The 18,164-nt window shown below is 38.8% G+C and overlaps 2 protein-coding genes across 2 annotated transcripts in view; one reads left to right on the top strand and one right to left on the bottom strand.

The window, feature by feature from the left end:
* The window catches only part of Elp3 (elongator complex protein 3), a 164,796-nt gene extending 161,921 nt beyond the window's left edge, over window positions 1-2,875 (bottom strand). The window contains exon 1 of the mRNA XM_067146508.2: window positions 2,564-2,875. Coding sequence (XP_067002609.1) covers window positions 2,564-2,582 — 19 coding nt within the window. The 5' untranslated portion in view covers window positions 2,583-2,875. The remainder of the gene's footprint in view (window positions 1-2,563) is intronic.
* Window positions 2,876-3,154: 279 nt separating this feature from the next.
* The window catches only part of LOC136871939 (ankyrin repeat and LEM domain-containing protein 1), a 213,125-nt gene continuing 198,115 nt past the window's right edge, over window positions 3,155-18,164 (top strand). Inside the window, exon 1 of the mRNA XM_067145681.2 lies at window positions 3,155-3,485. Within this exon, the coding sequence (XP_067001782.2) occupies window positions 3,394-3,485 (92 nt within the window). The 5' untranslated portion in view covers window positions 3,155-3,393. The remainder of the gene's footprint in view (window positions 3,486-18,164) is intronic.

Raw genomic sequence — 18,164 nt, forward strand, 5'->3', positions numbered from 1 at the left:
TTTTCATTTTCTGAATTTTTTATGCTTTCGGTGGAAAGCTGAACGCATTTTTTCAATTTTCTTCACTTCGTGGACACTGCAGTCATATTTTTCTGGGGGCCGTTTTAACGTATGCTTTCTTTTCTACTGTTTTTATAATCACTCACTGTTACATTTTTGCAATTCCGGACCATTGTGATAATCCCCAATTAAATTCGCAGTGTTTCCAATAGCCAACTTCATCTTGTCGCAAGGAAATTGTAGATGGAAATTCTAAGTTCCCATGGAGGGAATTAGATATTTTTCCACCAACAGAGCATATCAAAAAATCAGACAAAAAATTAGATGTATGGCTTTTCAGGTGTTTGCTTGATTAACCAGCGTTTCGTCTTAGGTCTGACACTAGACTCTTCAGAGTGGGATGTATCAGACCCTACCCACTGACGCTAGGGTGTATGCAGGTGTACTTATCAGAAGCCTTTTTAACAGGCACCGTCTGATAACTGCATACGGGATATAAGACTCCACAATGGAAATAATGCCCGCCTAGCAATTCCAAATGGAAATTCTAAGTTCCCATGGAGGGAATTAGATATTTTTCCACCAATAGAGCATATCAAAAACTTTCCACCAATAGAGCAATAGACAAAAGAGTAGTGTTATAAAACTATTGCAAACTGAAGACTTGAGAGTAGCCTTAAGGAGATGAGCTGCTTGAGTAAGTGGTATATTCAAAGCTGTCGGCAGAGAGGTGGTGTCGAATGACATTAGCAGAAGAGCTTTTAAAGGCAGGAAAGATCATAATATGAAGATAAATTTGAAATGCAAGATGGCGAATTGGGGCAATGCTCATTTATAGGAAGAGGAATTATGGATTGGAATAATTTATGAAGGAAAATGTCTGATAACTTCTCAACTTGTTCGAAATCATTTACGAAAAGGCAAGGTAAACTACTGATAGGGAATCTGCCACCTGGACAACAGCACTACATTCAGATTAATGATGTTAGACTGACAGATATGCAACCATTCCCTTATGAATTACCTAAAAATTCGGGACAGAAGTGCCTATGCCGTACTGATTGCCAACCTTCGTTAACCAAGGAGTGGATGCCATGCGGTCTTTTGTTACCTGGCGCAAATTTATTTTGTTCGATTGCGCTTATTTTTAAACTTAACAGGCCTTGGCTGCCATGTACCTCTCCCTACATTCCTTACCTTTTGTCTGAGGTCAGTGGCATTGTAGTGAAGTGTGTTCGTTCTTAGAAAGAGGGATATTTGTTAAGCATACAATGAAGTGTCTCGTTGAACCCCGCGCTACCATTTCCATTCATCGGAAGTACACAAGTAGCAGTGTTGAGGGTATTCAGTGAGTTACTTGTATAATCATGTTGGGAATTCATTCATTCCGTATTGCTGAAATGAGTAATGAAGAGTAGGAATCAAGGGTGTTATCTCATTTACAGTCTGTGGAAGAAGTTATTATTATTATTATTATTATTATTACTACAAGTTGCTTTACGTTCCATCAACATAGATAGGTCATATGGCGACCATGGGACAGGAAACGGCTAGGAGTGGGAAGGAAGCACCCGTGGCCTTAATTAAGGTGCAGCCCCAGCATTTGCCCGGAGGAAGTTCTAGCAAGTATGACGATGAATTAAAAGTAGTAGACACTAACAATGACATGGCACAGAGCGCTAATGAAGAAGTAGTAAATATTAGTGATGATGATTTACCTCTTCCTCAATGGTTTTGGACCATAACAGGAAAGGATAGTGTTGCAAAATGGACAAAAATTCCTCCTCCTAAAAACTCACATAGTCGAATCCACAACATCGTAACTTATTTACCGGGAGTGAAACTCGTAGCAAGAAGTGCATCATCACCTGAAGAAGCTTGCAGCATTTTTTTAATGAATGATAAAATGTTGCAACTCATTGCAAACTGCACAAACCTGGAAAATAAGAGGGTCAGAGGAAGTTATACTCGCAAACGAATTACTTATAATGATATGGATTGTCATGAAGAGGATAATTATTTCCAGTACTGTAGGCTAATTATTTAGGAAGGATCCCTCCCCACGAACCTGGGATATAATGCAGGAACAGCATTATGTAGTTAGACTGTAATAATAACTAATAATGTTATTGGTTTTTACTTTATTGCTTTTACTGTTTTCGGAGATGACAAGATACCGGAATGTTGTCCCGCAGGAGTACTTTTACATGCCAGTAAATCTACCGACACGACGCTGACGTATTTGAAATCTAAGTCTGCCAGCTGACTTCAGCAAGATAAAGTGTTTATTAATGATTATTCTTGTGTAGGCCTATGACTTTTATAACATTCATATACTGTGAAGTTAATTAGTATTTGATATTTACATTTATTTTCGATAAATTATCGTGATGTGATAATAAACCTAATAAATCAATATGTGATACATAAAAATTAATATATTTTTTATTAGAGCAAGTTCAATCACAGAGGTCACAAAGTGCCCCACGCCACCTCCCACGTTGCATCAACGAGGGTTAAGGAGACGACACTATACGAAGTGACATATAACAAAGAGACATACCTTTTCTGTTCTTCCCCATGGCTAACTCTTAGTAGAAAACACTTCTATTTCGAATACGTAGCTTTCACTTTCACATGAAATCAATCTGCGAGGTTAAAAGACATATGCCTATGCAAATATTGTCAGTGCTAGAACTGATCAGACACCTGAGTATTTCACAGTGAGAAAATGAATTTGCACATAGAATAAAATAATTTTCAAGAAGGTAACTTTAAATCCGGATGAATTATTGAACAATTAGCATGACATATTAACGTTTGACATACTGAAAGAGGTTATGTTTTATTTTCATTTTCGATGGATACAGACTGATCTACTCGAATCTCGAAACGGTAAAACGATTCGATATACACTGTCACCAATGACATTGATAACGAAGTATTTCCGTATGTTTTTGTTCATTCACAAACGATATTCACCAAAGTATTAGGATTTTGTATTATGAAACAAAAATACTTCAGTTTGAGTATGCAGAATGAAATAAGGATAAGCTTTGTACATTTCAAGAATATTAATCCAAGTGTAAACTTGCAAAAGTTGAAGTAGGTTGGTCATGTTGTGATGAAATCTTTTAACTGTGCGTCTATCGATATTTCTGAACTGCTTGTCAGTGACTAGTGACAGCAGTGGAGTATTGGCGTGGAGGACTATTTAAATATATGTGAAGGTGTGGCTGAAGCTGAATATCTGCCCGATTTCTTTTTCTTGTTGTTGTCAGACACCCACCGGTCACATGTAGCGTGAGAAATACTGACTGAGGCTTGCCATATTTCATTTTACAAAAGTTTGAAGCCATTTCAAATCTTTTTTCCGGCGAATTGTTTACAACTATGGACTCTGGAAACATCGCTGGTGCTTTGCACTCAAAAAGAACACATCTCGCTACGTCTCTGTACGACGCTATTGAAGATGGTAATTTAAGGTATGTACGGTAATTTTATACTACAACCTTTGCTGAAATTATTCTAACCACAAGCAATAGTATACATCATTCTCTTTGGTATACATCGAACTTTACGAAACGGAATATCATCATTACCTGTCTTGGCCTTTTGCTTCAGTACATTTGAGATACTGTAGTCGTGTGGACAAGGGTGTTTTACTTCTGTCTATTCTCTCTACGTCTGACTTGGTGAATTTTTTGGATACCATAGAATGGCATAGGTAAAGAAGCTGATTGTAGGAAGTTTGCTTATAATAATTTGTTAAGGTGCGCTCGAAAGAGCATTACTTAACCTGGTAAAAACATTTACAAATTAGCAATTTTTTATATTCTCAATTCATATCTTTAGAGTATTCTCTACTATGTATGTTAGGTATTCAGCCCGAAGGCTGGTCTGATCCTCCACAGTTGCACCAAAGGCTATCATAGACGGCCTAGGCATCGCTGAAGAGGCATACTAGGGAAATGAGGAGTGAGGTAGTTTCCCGTTGCTTTCCTCACCGAGCCAGAAGTTGCTATTGCATATCAGTCTGCCAAGTCCACTGAAATGCATGCACTAACCGACCCTATGGGCGATATTTTCACACCAATCATAACAGGGACTGGCTGCATAAGGAATGGGATTACTAGCATCGCTCATGCCTTGGTCACTTTCATATTGTCAAAGCCAGGGATGAGACTGAGACAGGTCAATGAAAGTAACAAATTGCTCTAGCCCATACCAGAAGACATAGTGCACTCTAAACATTACATCTTCTCCACTATATTCGCTAACTGATTTCACCCTTTTTGGACATTTCATTACATGATATAGACTGCACTTTTGATCACAGAGGGATGAAACTCATTCATTGTTTGGTTTATGAAAGATGGTATTCCTGCAGATACAGTGGTGAAAGCCATGTATGGCTAGCCTGGTAACAACATGCCTTTGCTCTTGACCTTCTTTAGTCCAGTTTCTGTCACATATACCGCTTGCACTGTAGAACTCCTCTTCTCTCTCTCTCTCTCTCTCCTCTCTTCGCCTCTCTCTGTCGTTGAAGCTTCTGGCTTGATCTAGTAGCTGGCGAAGTGTGTTTTAATCATATGTCTTCTATGAAGAAGGTTTCCGTCATAGGAACATAAACTAGTCTAGAAGGGGATGCCTTGCTCACACCCATAACTCTCTTAATGATATACGCCTCCACCTTCTCAATTTCCGTTAAATCATTATATGACAGCTTTTCCCATATTATTTCAATACCATAGGTGACTTTTGGCTCTATTGCACTGTGAAAGAGTTTCATCACCATATCAGCTAACAGCTGAGTTATATTTATTATTTTATAGGTGGCTCTGATGGCCGCTGCGGATTTTTCCTGAATATGTATCCTGAAGGAACTTCCTGTCGGTTGCATGGTGGTTCCTAAGTACTTCTATTTCTTTACAACTTGAAGCGGTACACCTTCTAACATTGTATTGTCTTTTGCTGCTTGTTTCCCTCCTTTTCTGATTACCATTTGGACAGTTTTCTCATTTATATTAAGATGATTCACCTGAGACCATTTCTCTAGTTCAGCTATTGCTGTTTGCACTTCTTTGTTTGATGATCCAATCATCATGTCATCTGCATACATGATCAAAGTAGCCTTCAAATTATCGTTTATAATTGATTTGACATCTGCCGTTAGTATATTAAATGGAGTAGGACTGATAGGATCACCCTGCATGACACCGTTGGTTTGCCTTATTTTCCTTGATCTTATATCGTTGTTACTAATTCAATGTAATTGTATCTCATGATGTTTTGTATTATCAAGGTGATTGGGTGGCTATCCTCTATAACGTCTCTCAATTTTTCCATTATCTTTCTTCTGTTCACTAGGTCAAAGGCTTTTCTGTAATCTACGAATACTGCACAGTACTTTCCCTTGGGATGTCGAAATGCTTCTTCTGTATCCTGCATTAGAAGTTTCATGGTCTGTATTATGCTCCTGTTTCCTAAAACCAAACTGGGAGTGTGGTAGATAAGCCTTTCATTGATGATACATGTGAATACCTTAACACTTTCATTGCTGCGCATATTTGTTAGGTACTGGCCAAGAGTGCTACTCATTTTTTATCCGATTTGCAATTCTAGAAAAAAATTCATCACTCTCAATGTATACCCATTCTTAGTGAAACTTTTTTCTATTATAAAAAAGGATTGTTCCTTTGAATTAATGGCACTTGATACCTAAAATCATTTATAGTTAAAATAAATCATGAGTTTAAAAATTTAAAATACAGTCAATGAAAATTCACACTTTAAGGCAAATATGTAGTTTTAAAAATCAGCATGCCACACTAACTGATGGCATTTCTTGTAGCACAGACTCTTGACTGTTGTTTTGGATAAAATTATGTTATTTGGTGTGATATGTCCTAAATATCAAAATGTAAGCTATAAGTTCAGCATCATGAGGGCGGGCATGTTTTGGTCCAGGTAACTCGAGGAAAGGGTGAGGTGGTTGGTATGGTAAATCACTATCGCAGTTCACTGGCAATGTGCGATATTGTTAATACCAATATTACCATGGAAATCTTTTTTACTCTCCGAATTATCTGTAACCTCAACAGTTGGCGGTGTTTCAATGACTATAACCTCACTAGAAGCGTTATCAGCGCTATTATGAAGTCCAATTCACTTTTTGTCTCGAAATAATCATTGTTATTCCCTGAACAATGTATGTAATCAGTTATCAGACCATCATTGATTGTAAACATGTCGTCCCGTAAGTCCGCCATTGTTGTTGACGTGCACAAGATGTGAGGACATGGCCTTCACATTTTAAAATGTTCGTAACACAAAAAAATAATTTTTTGAGGCTCCTAGAGGTAAACATGGATACTACACACCTTCCTTGATAAGAATACACTGATATGTTGCTACCATCTAACGGAAAAGTAAGAACTACAACGGTTTCTAAACAAGTCTGCTTGAGGGGTGAAATATCATTCCTGGCACTTTCGGCGAATTCATGGAGGAATGAAAAATCATCCCTTGGCACTCAGAGTTAAAAAGGACCTCCTCCAGCACAATTTTTCTGTAGTAATCTGGGTTGTCGAACGATCCTTTTCCTTTGTAAAGAATTTTCATGGTTGCTGTCATCCAATTTTCTGGTATTTCTCCCGTTTGAAAACATTTGTTTAAACCCATAGGTCTATCAGGATATCTGCAGATTCTTTGAGGTGTTCCAGAAAAATTCCATCCGGTCCTGCCGCTTTTTTAATCTTGGTTTGTTGTATTACCCTCATTATTTCCTCTTTAGTACTTACTGTGTCAATTAACTCATCTCTTTTGGGCACAATATTGTATGCCTCGTCTGAGTTCATTTGATTTAAAATTCCAATGAAATGTGTCTCCCATGCTTCAATAGAAATTTTGCAAGACGTATTTGCAGTTTTCTTTTTTAATGCCAGGTAGGATTTGTTAAGGCCTCTTGTACTTGCTTTTTCGCCTCTTATTCTAGATACTCCTTTCTAGCTTCGTTTCCAGTAGAATTTTGTATCTTCTTCTCTGTGCATATTGTGCCAGACTTTCCTTTCTATTGGACGTTTTGGCTATGTGTAGAGCCTCCAAAACAACCTTTCTTTCTCTGTAGCATTCGTTATCGAACCATAACTGTGCATATCTCTCCTTACATTCCACGCAGGCTGATTGTAGCAGGCTTGTAGCAGTGTTTGCGGCTTCATTTAATTTTCCATCTTCAGTGTGCTGTTTTGCCTCTTCAACCTTGTTGTAATTTTCTTTTAATTTCTCTACATCTAATTTTCTGGTGTACCTGTGTTGGATTTCTGTCTTCCTGTTCCTTGCCGGTTCCCTCCATATGATTGTTGTCAACGGTACATGCTTCTTTATTGGTGCAGCTGACGACATCCATAGTCCTACCTGTTCAGTTATGTTTATTTCATATCCTCTGTAGAAAACCAGGTCTATTGCGCTAGATCCGTTCAATGCTATATAAGTTACGAGCTCTGGTTTGTTTATAAGAGTGAATCCTTCCTCGTTCATAATATCCAGTATAATTTCTGTTTTCTGATCTGGTTTATCTATCCTCGCGTTGAAATCTCCTGCAAATATTACGTTTCTTTCGGTTTCTACCTGTATTATTACTAGGGCAAGGCATTTAATGACCAAAAAATACCAAGAGAATGCAAAAAAAATGCATCCATGACCTAAAAATGGTTAAAAAATGACACAAAATTTGAAAAAAATGACTAATAAATTAATCGTAAGTCACTTATTTATTAATCCTTTAAGAAACAATTAGCTGATTTGAGAGAGAATTTTAATGGATGACAATGCATTAAGTTTAAATTATTTTTGTTACTAACAAAGTAAATACCACTTTACACCCCTGGTGAAAAAAAATGAAATATTTTAGAACTGGCATATTCTTCAAATACTCTCCTAGCAAATAGGTGTCATTTAATTAACAAAGAATATTTAAGAAAACAAACTTCAGTGGCTGTTTACAATAAATTTGAATTGAAATACACAATCAAAACTTTGCGTAGGTTCTCAAATGAAAACGATTGCCTGTTGTCTGCAAGTAACGATTTGTACATGGAAAAGCTTCTCTCTACCTCATCTGAAACAATTGGTGCATACTGAAAACAAGCAATATCTCCCGGATTCAATTCACAGTCGGTAAGAGAAAAATTTTCACCCGACAATGCTTTGCCAATAGAACACAAAGTTTTATACCCACTGTTCTTTTGCAACACCTTATTCAATTTCATGGCTACAACTTCACCCACTTTACCACGCACACGATTCAGATCATTCTCAACTTTATACACAATTTGCAGCTGCTCCACTAGCGGCACTTGGTATTTTTCTAGAGCACTTATTGCATTAGGAAGGGATCCGAAATTTGTTTTTATGTAGGAAAGTTTACCTGCAATTTCTTTGTCAGCCAAGAGTTCCTGGGCTGTTTTTATTGATCCAGCCTCAGTTTTGTTGAAGGAATCAACCACTTTCTTTATAACTTCAAAGTTCTCGCAGTAATAACAACAAGCCTCAATCCACATTCCCCATCTACTCAAAACAGGTGAAAGGGGCAAGGGAATATCAAGAGCTTCTGTTTTGAATGCTAGAACTCGAGATGGGGCTTTTAAAAACACTTTCTTTATGCACCCAATTAACTTGTCAACTTCAGGAAAATTATGTCGTACCTCTTCCGCGGTCCGAAGTAACGCATGGGCTAGGCATGTGACATGCACCATTTTCGAGAAGAGCGCTTGTAATGAATTTGCAGCCTTTACCATGTAGGGTGCTGCATCTGTTATTAAAAGCAGCACATTGTCATTCCGAATGCCATTGGGCCACAATAGCTTCAGACTGGTCAAACAGTTTGCTAATTGTTAACCAGTTAGCTTTGTCCAGTTGCTCACAATGTAGTAGCAATGGTTCTCCAGCATTCCCTGCTTCCAGGACGCCTACAATAACGTTGTCTATATATCGTCCCATATTGTCTGTTGTTTCATCTATGCATACCCATATGTTTCCGTCTCCTACCCTTATCCTTATTTCTTGTAACGTTTTGTCATAGCATCTTCCAACGTAGGTTCTTCTTAATGTTCTGGGATCTGGTACAGATTTTCCAGTCTTCTCTTCTAAGAATGTACGCAGCTTTGGATGGTTCAATTTGTTCAGTGGAATATCGGCGCATAAAAATGTTGTACACAGTTTCTCACAAAATGGAGAAAATGTTGAAGATTCACCCAGTAGTGTCTGGTGTAAGCCACGGTTTCTTTTATCTTCAAGTCGCTGCACACCACGTTTGTTTTTCTCGCGACACATGTTGTTCAACTGTAAACTTCTTTTCTGCTGAAACACGCACATCACACACTTTGCAAAATAATATTTTCCCATCAGTGGTAAATATATTTTCTCCATATTGTGTAACAAATTGTTTTAATTTAACAATTGTACTTCCTTTAACTTTGGGCATCTTACAGTACTTGTCAACAAAGAATTCACTCGACTCTCAGCACGCGGGTGACTGACTTCCTTCTTATCTAGCTGAAGTAAAGGAGCAATGCCCAGCTTGGGCGAGTCCATTATGCGTCTTACATATAGGGGAAGCAGGTACTGCTTATAGTATGTTTTCTTGAAAGTGCAATCGAGTTGAAAATACTCTTTCCTTGAAAACTAGTGGCAGCAGGGTATGTTGCAAGTCTACGTTCTTTCTTGAGCAAGTTATTTGTCTAAGCTAAACATAATAGACAAGTATTGTAAACATACATACATACATTATCATTATAGACTGTTATGCCTTTCAGCGTTCAGTCTGCAAGCCTCTGTGAATTTACTAAACGTCGCCACAATCCTCGATTTGCGACTAGTGTTGTGGCCTCATTTAGTTCTATACCTCTTATCTTTAAATCGTTAGAAACCGAGTCTAACCATCGCCGTCTTGGTCTACCTCTACTTCTCTTACCCTCCATAACAGAGTCCATTATTCTCCTAGGTAACCTATCCTCCTCCATTTGCCTCACATGACCCCACCACCGAAGCCGGTTTATGCGTATAGCTTCATCCATAGAGTTAATTCCTAAATTAACCTTTATCTCCTCATTCCGAGTACCGTCCTGCCATTGTTCCCACCTGTTTGTACCAGCAATCATTCTTGCTACTTTCATGTCTGTTACTTCTAACTTATGAATAAGATATTCTGAATCCACCCAGCTTTCGCTCCCGTAAAGCAAAGTTGGTCTGAAAACAGACCGATGTAAAGATAGTTTCGTCTGGGAGCTCACTTCCTTCTTACAGAATACTGTTGATCGCAGCTGCGAGCTCACTTCCTTCTTACAGAATACTGTTGATCGCAGCTGCGAGCTCACTGCATTAGCTTTACGACACCTTGATTCAATCTCACTTACTATATTACCATCCTGGGAGAACACACAACCTAAATACTTGAAATTATCGACCTGTTCTAGCTTTGTATCACCAATCTGACATTCGATTCTGTTGAATTTCTTACCTACTGACATCAATTTAGTCTTGGAGAGGCTAATTTTCATACCATACTCATTGCACCTATTTTCAAGTTCCACGATATTAGATTGTAGGCTTTCGGCACAATCTGCCATTAAGACCAAGTCGTCAGCATAGGCCAGACTGCTTACTACATTTCCACCTAACTGAATCCCTCCCTGCCATTTTATACCTTTCAGCAGATGATCCATGTAAACTACAAACAGCAAAGGTGAAAGATTACAGCCTTGTCTAACCCCTGTAAGTACCCTGAACCAAGAACTCATTCTATCATCAATTCTCACTGAAGCCCAATTGTCAACTTAAATGCCTTTGATTGCTTTTAATAATCTACCTTTAATTCCATAGTCCCCCAGTATGGCGAACATCTTTTCCCTCGGTACCCTGTCATATGCTTTCTCCAGATCTACGAAACATAAACACAACTGCCTATTCCTCTCGTAGCATTTTTCAGTTACCTGGCGCATACTGAAAATCTTATCCTGACAGCCTCTCTGTGGTCTGAAACCACACTGGTTTTCATCCAGCTTCCTCTCAACAACTGATCGCACCCTCCCTTCCAAGATGCCAGTGAATACTTTGCCTAGTATACTAATCAGTGAGATACCTCGATAGTAGTTGCAATCCTTCCTGTTCCCTTGCTTATAGATATGTGCAATTACTGCTTTTGTCCACTCTGAAGGTACCTTACCAACACTTCATGCTGACCTTCCTACTCTATGAAGCCATTTCAGCCCTGCCTTTCCACTATACTTCACCATTTCAGGTCTAATTTCATCTATTCCTGCTGCCTTATGACAGTGGAGTTTATTTACCATCCTTTCCACTTCCTCAAACATAATTTCACCAACATCATTTTCCTCCTCCTCACGAGCTTGGCTGTTCACAACACCACCAGGATGATTTCCTTTTACATTGAGATGATGTCCACCTCTCCAGTGATTCCCTGGGATCTATTATGAGTTCACCTGAATTACTCAAAACACTGTTCATTTCCTTTTTTCCCTCCCTTCCTAAGATTCTTTATTACTGTCCAGAAAGGTTTCCCTGCTGCTTTACCTAGCCTTTCCAGGTTGTTACCAAAATCTTCCCATGACTTCTTTTTTGGATTCAACAACTATTTGTTTCGCTCTGTTTCTTTCATTTACATAAAACTCCCTGTCTGCCTCGGCCCTTGTTTGGAGCCATTTCTGATAAGCCTTCTTTTTACTTTTACAAGCTGCTCTCACTTCATCATTCCACCAAGATATTCACCTTTTCCCATCTTTACACACAGTTGTTCCTAGGCATTCCCTTGCTGTTTCTACTACAGCATCCCTGTATGCCACCCATTCACTTTCTATATCCTGAACCTGCTTACTGTCTACTGTTCGAAACTTCTCACTAATCATATCCATGTACTTCCGTCTAATTTCCTCGTCCTGGAGATTTTCTACCCTTATTCGTTTGCAGACAGATTTCACTTTCTCTACCTTAGGCCTAGAGATACTTAGTTCACTACAGATCAGATAGTGGTCTGTATCATCGAAAAATACCCAGAAAACTCGTACGTTCCTAACAGATTTCCTGAATTCGAAGTCGGTTAAGATATAGTCTATTATGGATCTGGTACCCCTAGCCTCCCATGTGTAGCGGTGAATAGCCTTATGCTTGAAGAATGTATTCGTAACAGCTAAACCCATACTAACACAGAAGTCCAGCAAACGCTTCCCATTCCCATTAGCTTCCATATCTTCCCCACATTTACCAATCACCCTTTCCTGTCCTTCAGTTCTATTCCCAACTCTCGCATTGAAATCGCCCATTAGCACTATTCTATCCTTGCTGTTGACCCTGACCGCGATGTCACTCAATGCTTCATAAAACTTGTCAACTTCATCCTCATCTGCACCTTCACATGGTGAATACACGGACACAATTCTAGTCCTAATTCCTCCAACTGACAAATCTACCCACATCATTCGCTCATTTACGTGCCTAACAGAAACTATGTTCCGTGCAATGGTATTCCTGATAGAGAGCCCTACCCCAGACTCTGCCCTTCCCTTTCTAACATCCGTCAAGTACACTTTATAATCTCCTATCTCTTCCTCGTTATCTCCCCTTACCCGAATATCACTTACTCCTAGCACATCCAGATGCATCCTCTTTGCTGACTCAGCCAGTTCTACTTTCTTTCTTCCATAAGCCCCATTAATATTGATAGCTCCCCATCGAATTCCATTTCGTTCGTCATGTTGTTTCCAAGGAGTCCCTCGCCTGTCAAATGGGAGTGGGACTCCGTTACTCCCATAGGTCCGAGGCTTGCTTAAAATGTTCTGAGCTCGGTCGATTCATGAAGTAGGATGCTACCCTACTTGCACATAGTCCAAGTGAGGATCTCTCCTCTAACGGGTTATGGACCATAAATAATATTAATTAAATATCCAAATATAACGAAATATAGCACTTCCCAGAAAATAATTAAAAATGCCAAGAATGACCATAAATTGCTCCAAAAATGACCTATCTCTTGTAAACGGCAAAAAATGAAAAAAAATGCGCTAACAAATTGCCCTTATTTAATCAGTCAATTCATGAAACACATGTACATATACTCAAGCTATATTTTGGCCTTCATAAAAAAAGATGCAAAATCATCAAATGCCTTGCCTTGATTATTACCTTAATTGATTCCACCGCATCCCCTATAGAGGTGTCTGGTTTTAAGTACATTCCAATAATAGCAAGGCTTTCCGTTTTCACCTTTACTATGTTATATTCTTTCCTTATTTCTCTGATCTTCCCTAGTGTTGCTTTGAGGAGTTTTGAGACCCCTCCTGACGGCCTACCTAATGTTGGAGTGGCAAGTGAGTGTACAATGTAGAGTACTGGCAGCGCATGTAAGTCATCTCCATTTATCAGCATTGTTTCTGTTAGTATAGCAATGTCGAACTACTGAAAGTAGTTATTGGGCAGCATAGCGATTGCATTCTTCATCCCTTCTATATTCCATAGTAGTATTTGCTCCTGCAGTCGATTCGCTACGGAATCCTGGTGTTTGTAACCTGGTGCCCTCTTCGTGTCGTCGAAAAAGAAAACACCTTACTAGCAGTCCTGTGGGCCAGAAACCTGGGACATTTACTCGTTTAAACTCACAAAAAGGAATTCCAATACGGAAAACCTGTTTATGTCCCCTTTGATTTATTGGATCGCATTCTATGTCTGCAATGCCGTTGTCTTTCATATAGATCCTCATGTCCTCTAATTGTTTCATTGTGTAAACGCCCAATGTATAGCCAGGCCCTACGCACGGTTGCTCTTAGGTTATTGTTGCTGCTGATGTCATCGTTATTTCCTATTATACCATTAGATTGTTGAGTTTTCCTTGGTTAGGGTAGGGACTGCACAAGACCATTGGTCTGAATTGGTATAGCACATTCTATGTAGGCTAGTGGTGGAAAAGTGAATTAAAAATTACTTCTGTGGTATCAATAAATGATATATTCATAGGAATGACGAAAACAATGTAAATCACAGCACAGGTAATGAAAAATGATCGACCCACGGCACAAAGGTTCATCAAACAGTATACATTTCTAGCTACTCAGCACCTAAGGCAGGCCGGTATCATTTCACTGGTGGGACCTTGTCAGACCACGGATAGCTTGCCACCTGGACGACTGCCCTAAATGCAGATCAGTAGTGATTGATTGATGATGATGTGAAGGGCATATGTCAGATACCAAAACCATAAATCTCGTTAGGTTATGGCAACACAAAAACTAATGTGTTAGACATGACATTTATCAATCAGCAGAGTCAGTGGAACTTTGGCGGGCCGACTGAGAGGGCCGCCCGTGGTAAGTGCAGAGTCCAAGAAAACGAGAACAGAGGGGTGGGAGCACACAACAAACAAAAATTAAAGAAAAGGAAATCAATTTAAGCAAGTTATATTTCAACCATAAATGACTAGAACATCCAAGAATAGGAATCACAACGATTTTAGTAAGGGCTCGGCCCTCTTAACAGTGGAATGCAATCGAGACAGATCTTGATTAAAAATTCTTGCGAATAACGCCAATAAGTTTGTGCAAAAATCCAAGACCTGTAATCGGCAGAGAACCACAATTAGTATATTTTAATTTTTTTTTTTTAAATGAAACTGATTAAGAAAGAAATGGGGGGTATTAATACAATTTGACAATAGTGATTAAAGGCCACACTTACAATCAAATATCAAACCCAAAAGGCGCTAAGTAAAATAGAGATTTAGAGCACGGTACAAGACAGAAATATACGAGTTAATACCGTGGAGAGAGAGGAGGAGAAAAAAAAAAAAAGGAGACAGGCTGAGAAGGGAAGGAAAGGGAGGAGGATTTTTCCAGGCTACTTAAACCCTATAAGTTGGTAGTGTGAGCGTCCGCTCCGGCCTCAAGAAAAGTTCAGGATGTGGCAACACTTCTAACATTTGTCCAGATGTAGTTTATCATGTAAAGTAGAAGATTAATTAAGATATCAGTCTGAAGGACTCAGAATGAAAGCCAGAAGGGCATATAATAATCAATCATTCAGTCTTCGAGTCTTGATGGAAACACGAAAGATGAAAAAGTTATAACATTTGCTCACCCAGTCTGTATGAAGATTTTCAATGCAGCTTTTCACAGAATAAAAATGTAAAACATCGCAACGGACCAGCCGCCTGCGAAATATTCTGCTCTCTCCACTCAGGGATAATTTCACTCAATGTCTGACCAACGAAACGAAGTAATAGCAGCTTATATAGGTGGTGAAGTGAGTCCAGAAATTACTCGAAGAAAAATACGTAGTGTGACGTCACAACGGAGCAGCAGCAGTGGAGTGGAACAGGCCAGTTAATGAACAGCTGAGTGAGCAAGCAGATGGTGTGAATATGGCAGCAGTAGAGTGCGACGGATGGCAGATGGTAAGAAGAAAAAATCTTGATGTAGTAGAGAGGCCGTAACATAGAGCACACAAATTGTGTATATGAACTGATTCCATGTCATTTAAACATAAGTCTATTATAGGCCTATTTCGCTTAGAGCATTCCACAACATGGTAACGAGGACAAGTCAAATCACACAGTACACACACACACACACAACTATCATCAGGTTCATGAAAGATCTTAGTTTTGCAGAGTTTATAGTGGTATCCAGAACTGCCATAGAATTGACAAAATGTCTGAGATCCTGGTTTGTATTGGTCCAAGTTCTATTTGTCATTGCTTCAGTCGAATAAAATTCAGTAGCCTACAGAAATCATTCCTTTTGGCCAATGTTTCATCCAAGAGTTTCTTCCAATGGTCTGTATAAGATAGAGTGAGCTTGAATCTCAAATCTGGGGCCAATGACCTTCGATGTTAGGCCCCTTAAAACAACAATCATCATCATCATCGTCATCATCAATCTCAAATCTTCAATTAAAAAAGACTCCTTTGCAAGTTCATAAACCAGTCCTGATCTAGTAAATCTGGACACACAGAGGGTTGTCTTTAAGAATCAGGCTTTGATTTTTTCCGTACCTGATAGAGATTGCAGCACATTCTATTAAGTTTCATGTGATATTATTCCAGTTCTTTGTTCTACATTGTTTCCTTCACATGTTCAATTTCCTTGTGCTTTTTTTCTGCCAGGGTTGGTAACTGAATTTCATTATCATGATTGATGGGAATGACGTGACATTGCAATTTACGTTGGCGAATAGGAATGCGAGGTACTTTAGCAATGAAAATGGCGTGTAATGCTCTTCATTGGGTTATAAATGTACTTCTGGGGGCGGAATAGTGGGTTCCTGGACATTGCAGTGAACACATCTCTTCTCTGACACTCATTCCAAGTAAGATTTCATTAATTTCTACTTCTTTACAATGTAAGAAACATCTGGACACTTCAACTTTTCCCAAACTTCAATTCATAAAACAATAAATAAGTTACATTCCTGGAAACATGGATTGTTGGACGGTAAATGGTTGGACATAATTGTTGACTTTGTGCTAAGGAATGATTGGATAATTTTGGTTTTACATTGAATATTTCCCCGAAATATGACTTTTGCATCTAGGCTATTACAAGAACAGGAATTTCTTTTGTTCTTTGTGCGAATCTTCCGAGGAATACAAGCCATCATCTGATTAGAATCAATGTAGCGTCAACCCTGGGCATAAAAAAACATCGACGTCTACGAGGAAGTCCCCTGAGTTGCAGACTATAAAAATAATGGTAGAGTTAGCACCCTAGGAATCAATAAGGAATCTTTATCTTGGAAGCCGTGGAAGGAAAGCATTTTGAATGTCCCTGGCTGACCACAAAGAGAGGAGTTGCTGAATTCTGTCAATGTTGGACAAGATTGCCTAGGGAAACATCTTCATCACTTCGGTATTCTTCCTGAGCTATGTTGCAAGCTGTGCATCCAATATGAGATGATTGACAGAAGTTATCTGAAAACTTGCAGAGCTCTAACAACTAAGACTGACTGTAATTGCTGCTGGGAAGCAAGGAGACATATGGCTCAATGATGTATTTAGCAATAAACTTCCATGGGAAATTATAATTTAAAAAAAATATATAGGTGCATGTATGAATAAGGACAGAAGTGTACTATATATACCATGCAGGTGAGATGTGGCAGTCTCCCGAAGCTCGATACTCTATTCTTACTAGTGGATTAGTAATTGTCTACATGTGTCATTTATCAACTGTTGGCGGGATGCCTCTTAGTAACAATCCATTGGTGTAAACAGACGTCATTTGAGGCGACGTTCCAATGGTTTAAATAATCAGGGGCGTATGTTAAAGAGCCTACCTGGTGATTGAGAGGGCTTGCACAATGCATCATTTTAATAAAAACCTTGGTTGGTTTATTTTTTCACAGTTGGCTATCACATCTATCTGTAGCCTATTGAATTCTGGAAGTGGACCCAATCTGTTATGAATTTGTTATTGGCTGTGTCTGTTGATGTGTATGGAATCAATGACATCAATCACACCAAATTAAATATACTTCTGTAGCAGGATGGTGGGTGCCCAGTGTTGACAATGAACACATCACCCTCCTAACAAATATGAGGTACGATTTATAATGTGATTTATCTTTTTTTGAAAAACTGCAAATTATGCTATGGTGCATACCTATCTATTGCTGTTTTACTGTGATTGTGCAAGATTGATCATGTTATGTTAACTTTTTTACTGACTTTTGTCACTTGTCACAGAATAAGTGAAAAAGTAATCCGAAAGTTAAAATTCTCTGTCCACCACCATGTATTCATCAAAATCATTAACTTTTAATAATAATAATAATAATAATAATAATAATAATAATAATAATAATGAAAAACTACAAATACACTTTCATGAATGGCATTGACATCCTGGAAAATGCTCCGAAAATGATATACTGGAAAATTGATGGCAACCTATAGCTATCCCATTAAATGCTCATTAAACTAACCCTATATACAGTAGAGTCTCGCTCATCCGACCTTCGCTTATCCGACATTCCGTGTTATCCGACACTGTTAGACTTAATTTCAACTTTTGGTGGAGACTAAACTCAGGCACATCCGCTGTGGAGGGTGCGACCATGGGACAAGCACTGGTCTGGCGGTAGGAGTGGGTTTTTCTCAAGGA

This window comes from Anabrus simplex, chromosome 4 (assembly GCF_040414725.1).
Source record: "Anabrus simplex isolate iqAnaSimp1 chromosome 4, ASM4041472v1, whole genome shotgun sequence".
In the NCBI taxonomy this organism is placed as follows: domain Eukaryota; kingdom Metazoa; phylum Arthropoda; class Insecta; order Orthoptera; family Tettigoniidae; genus Anabrus; species Anabrus simplex.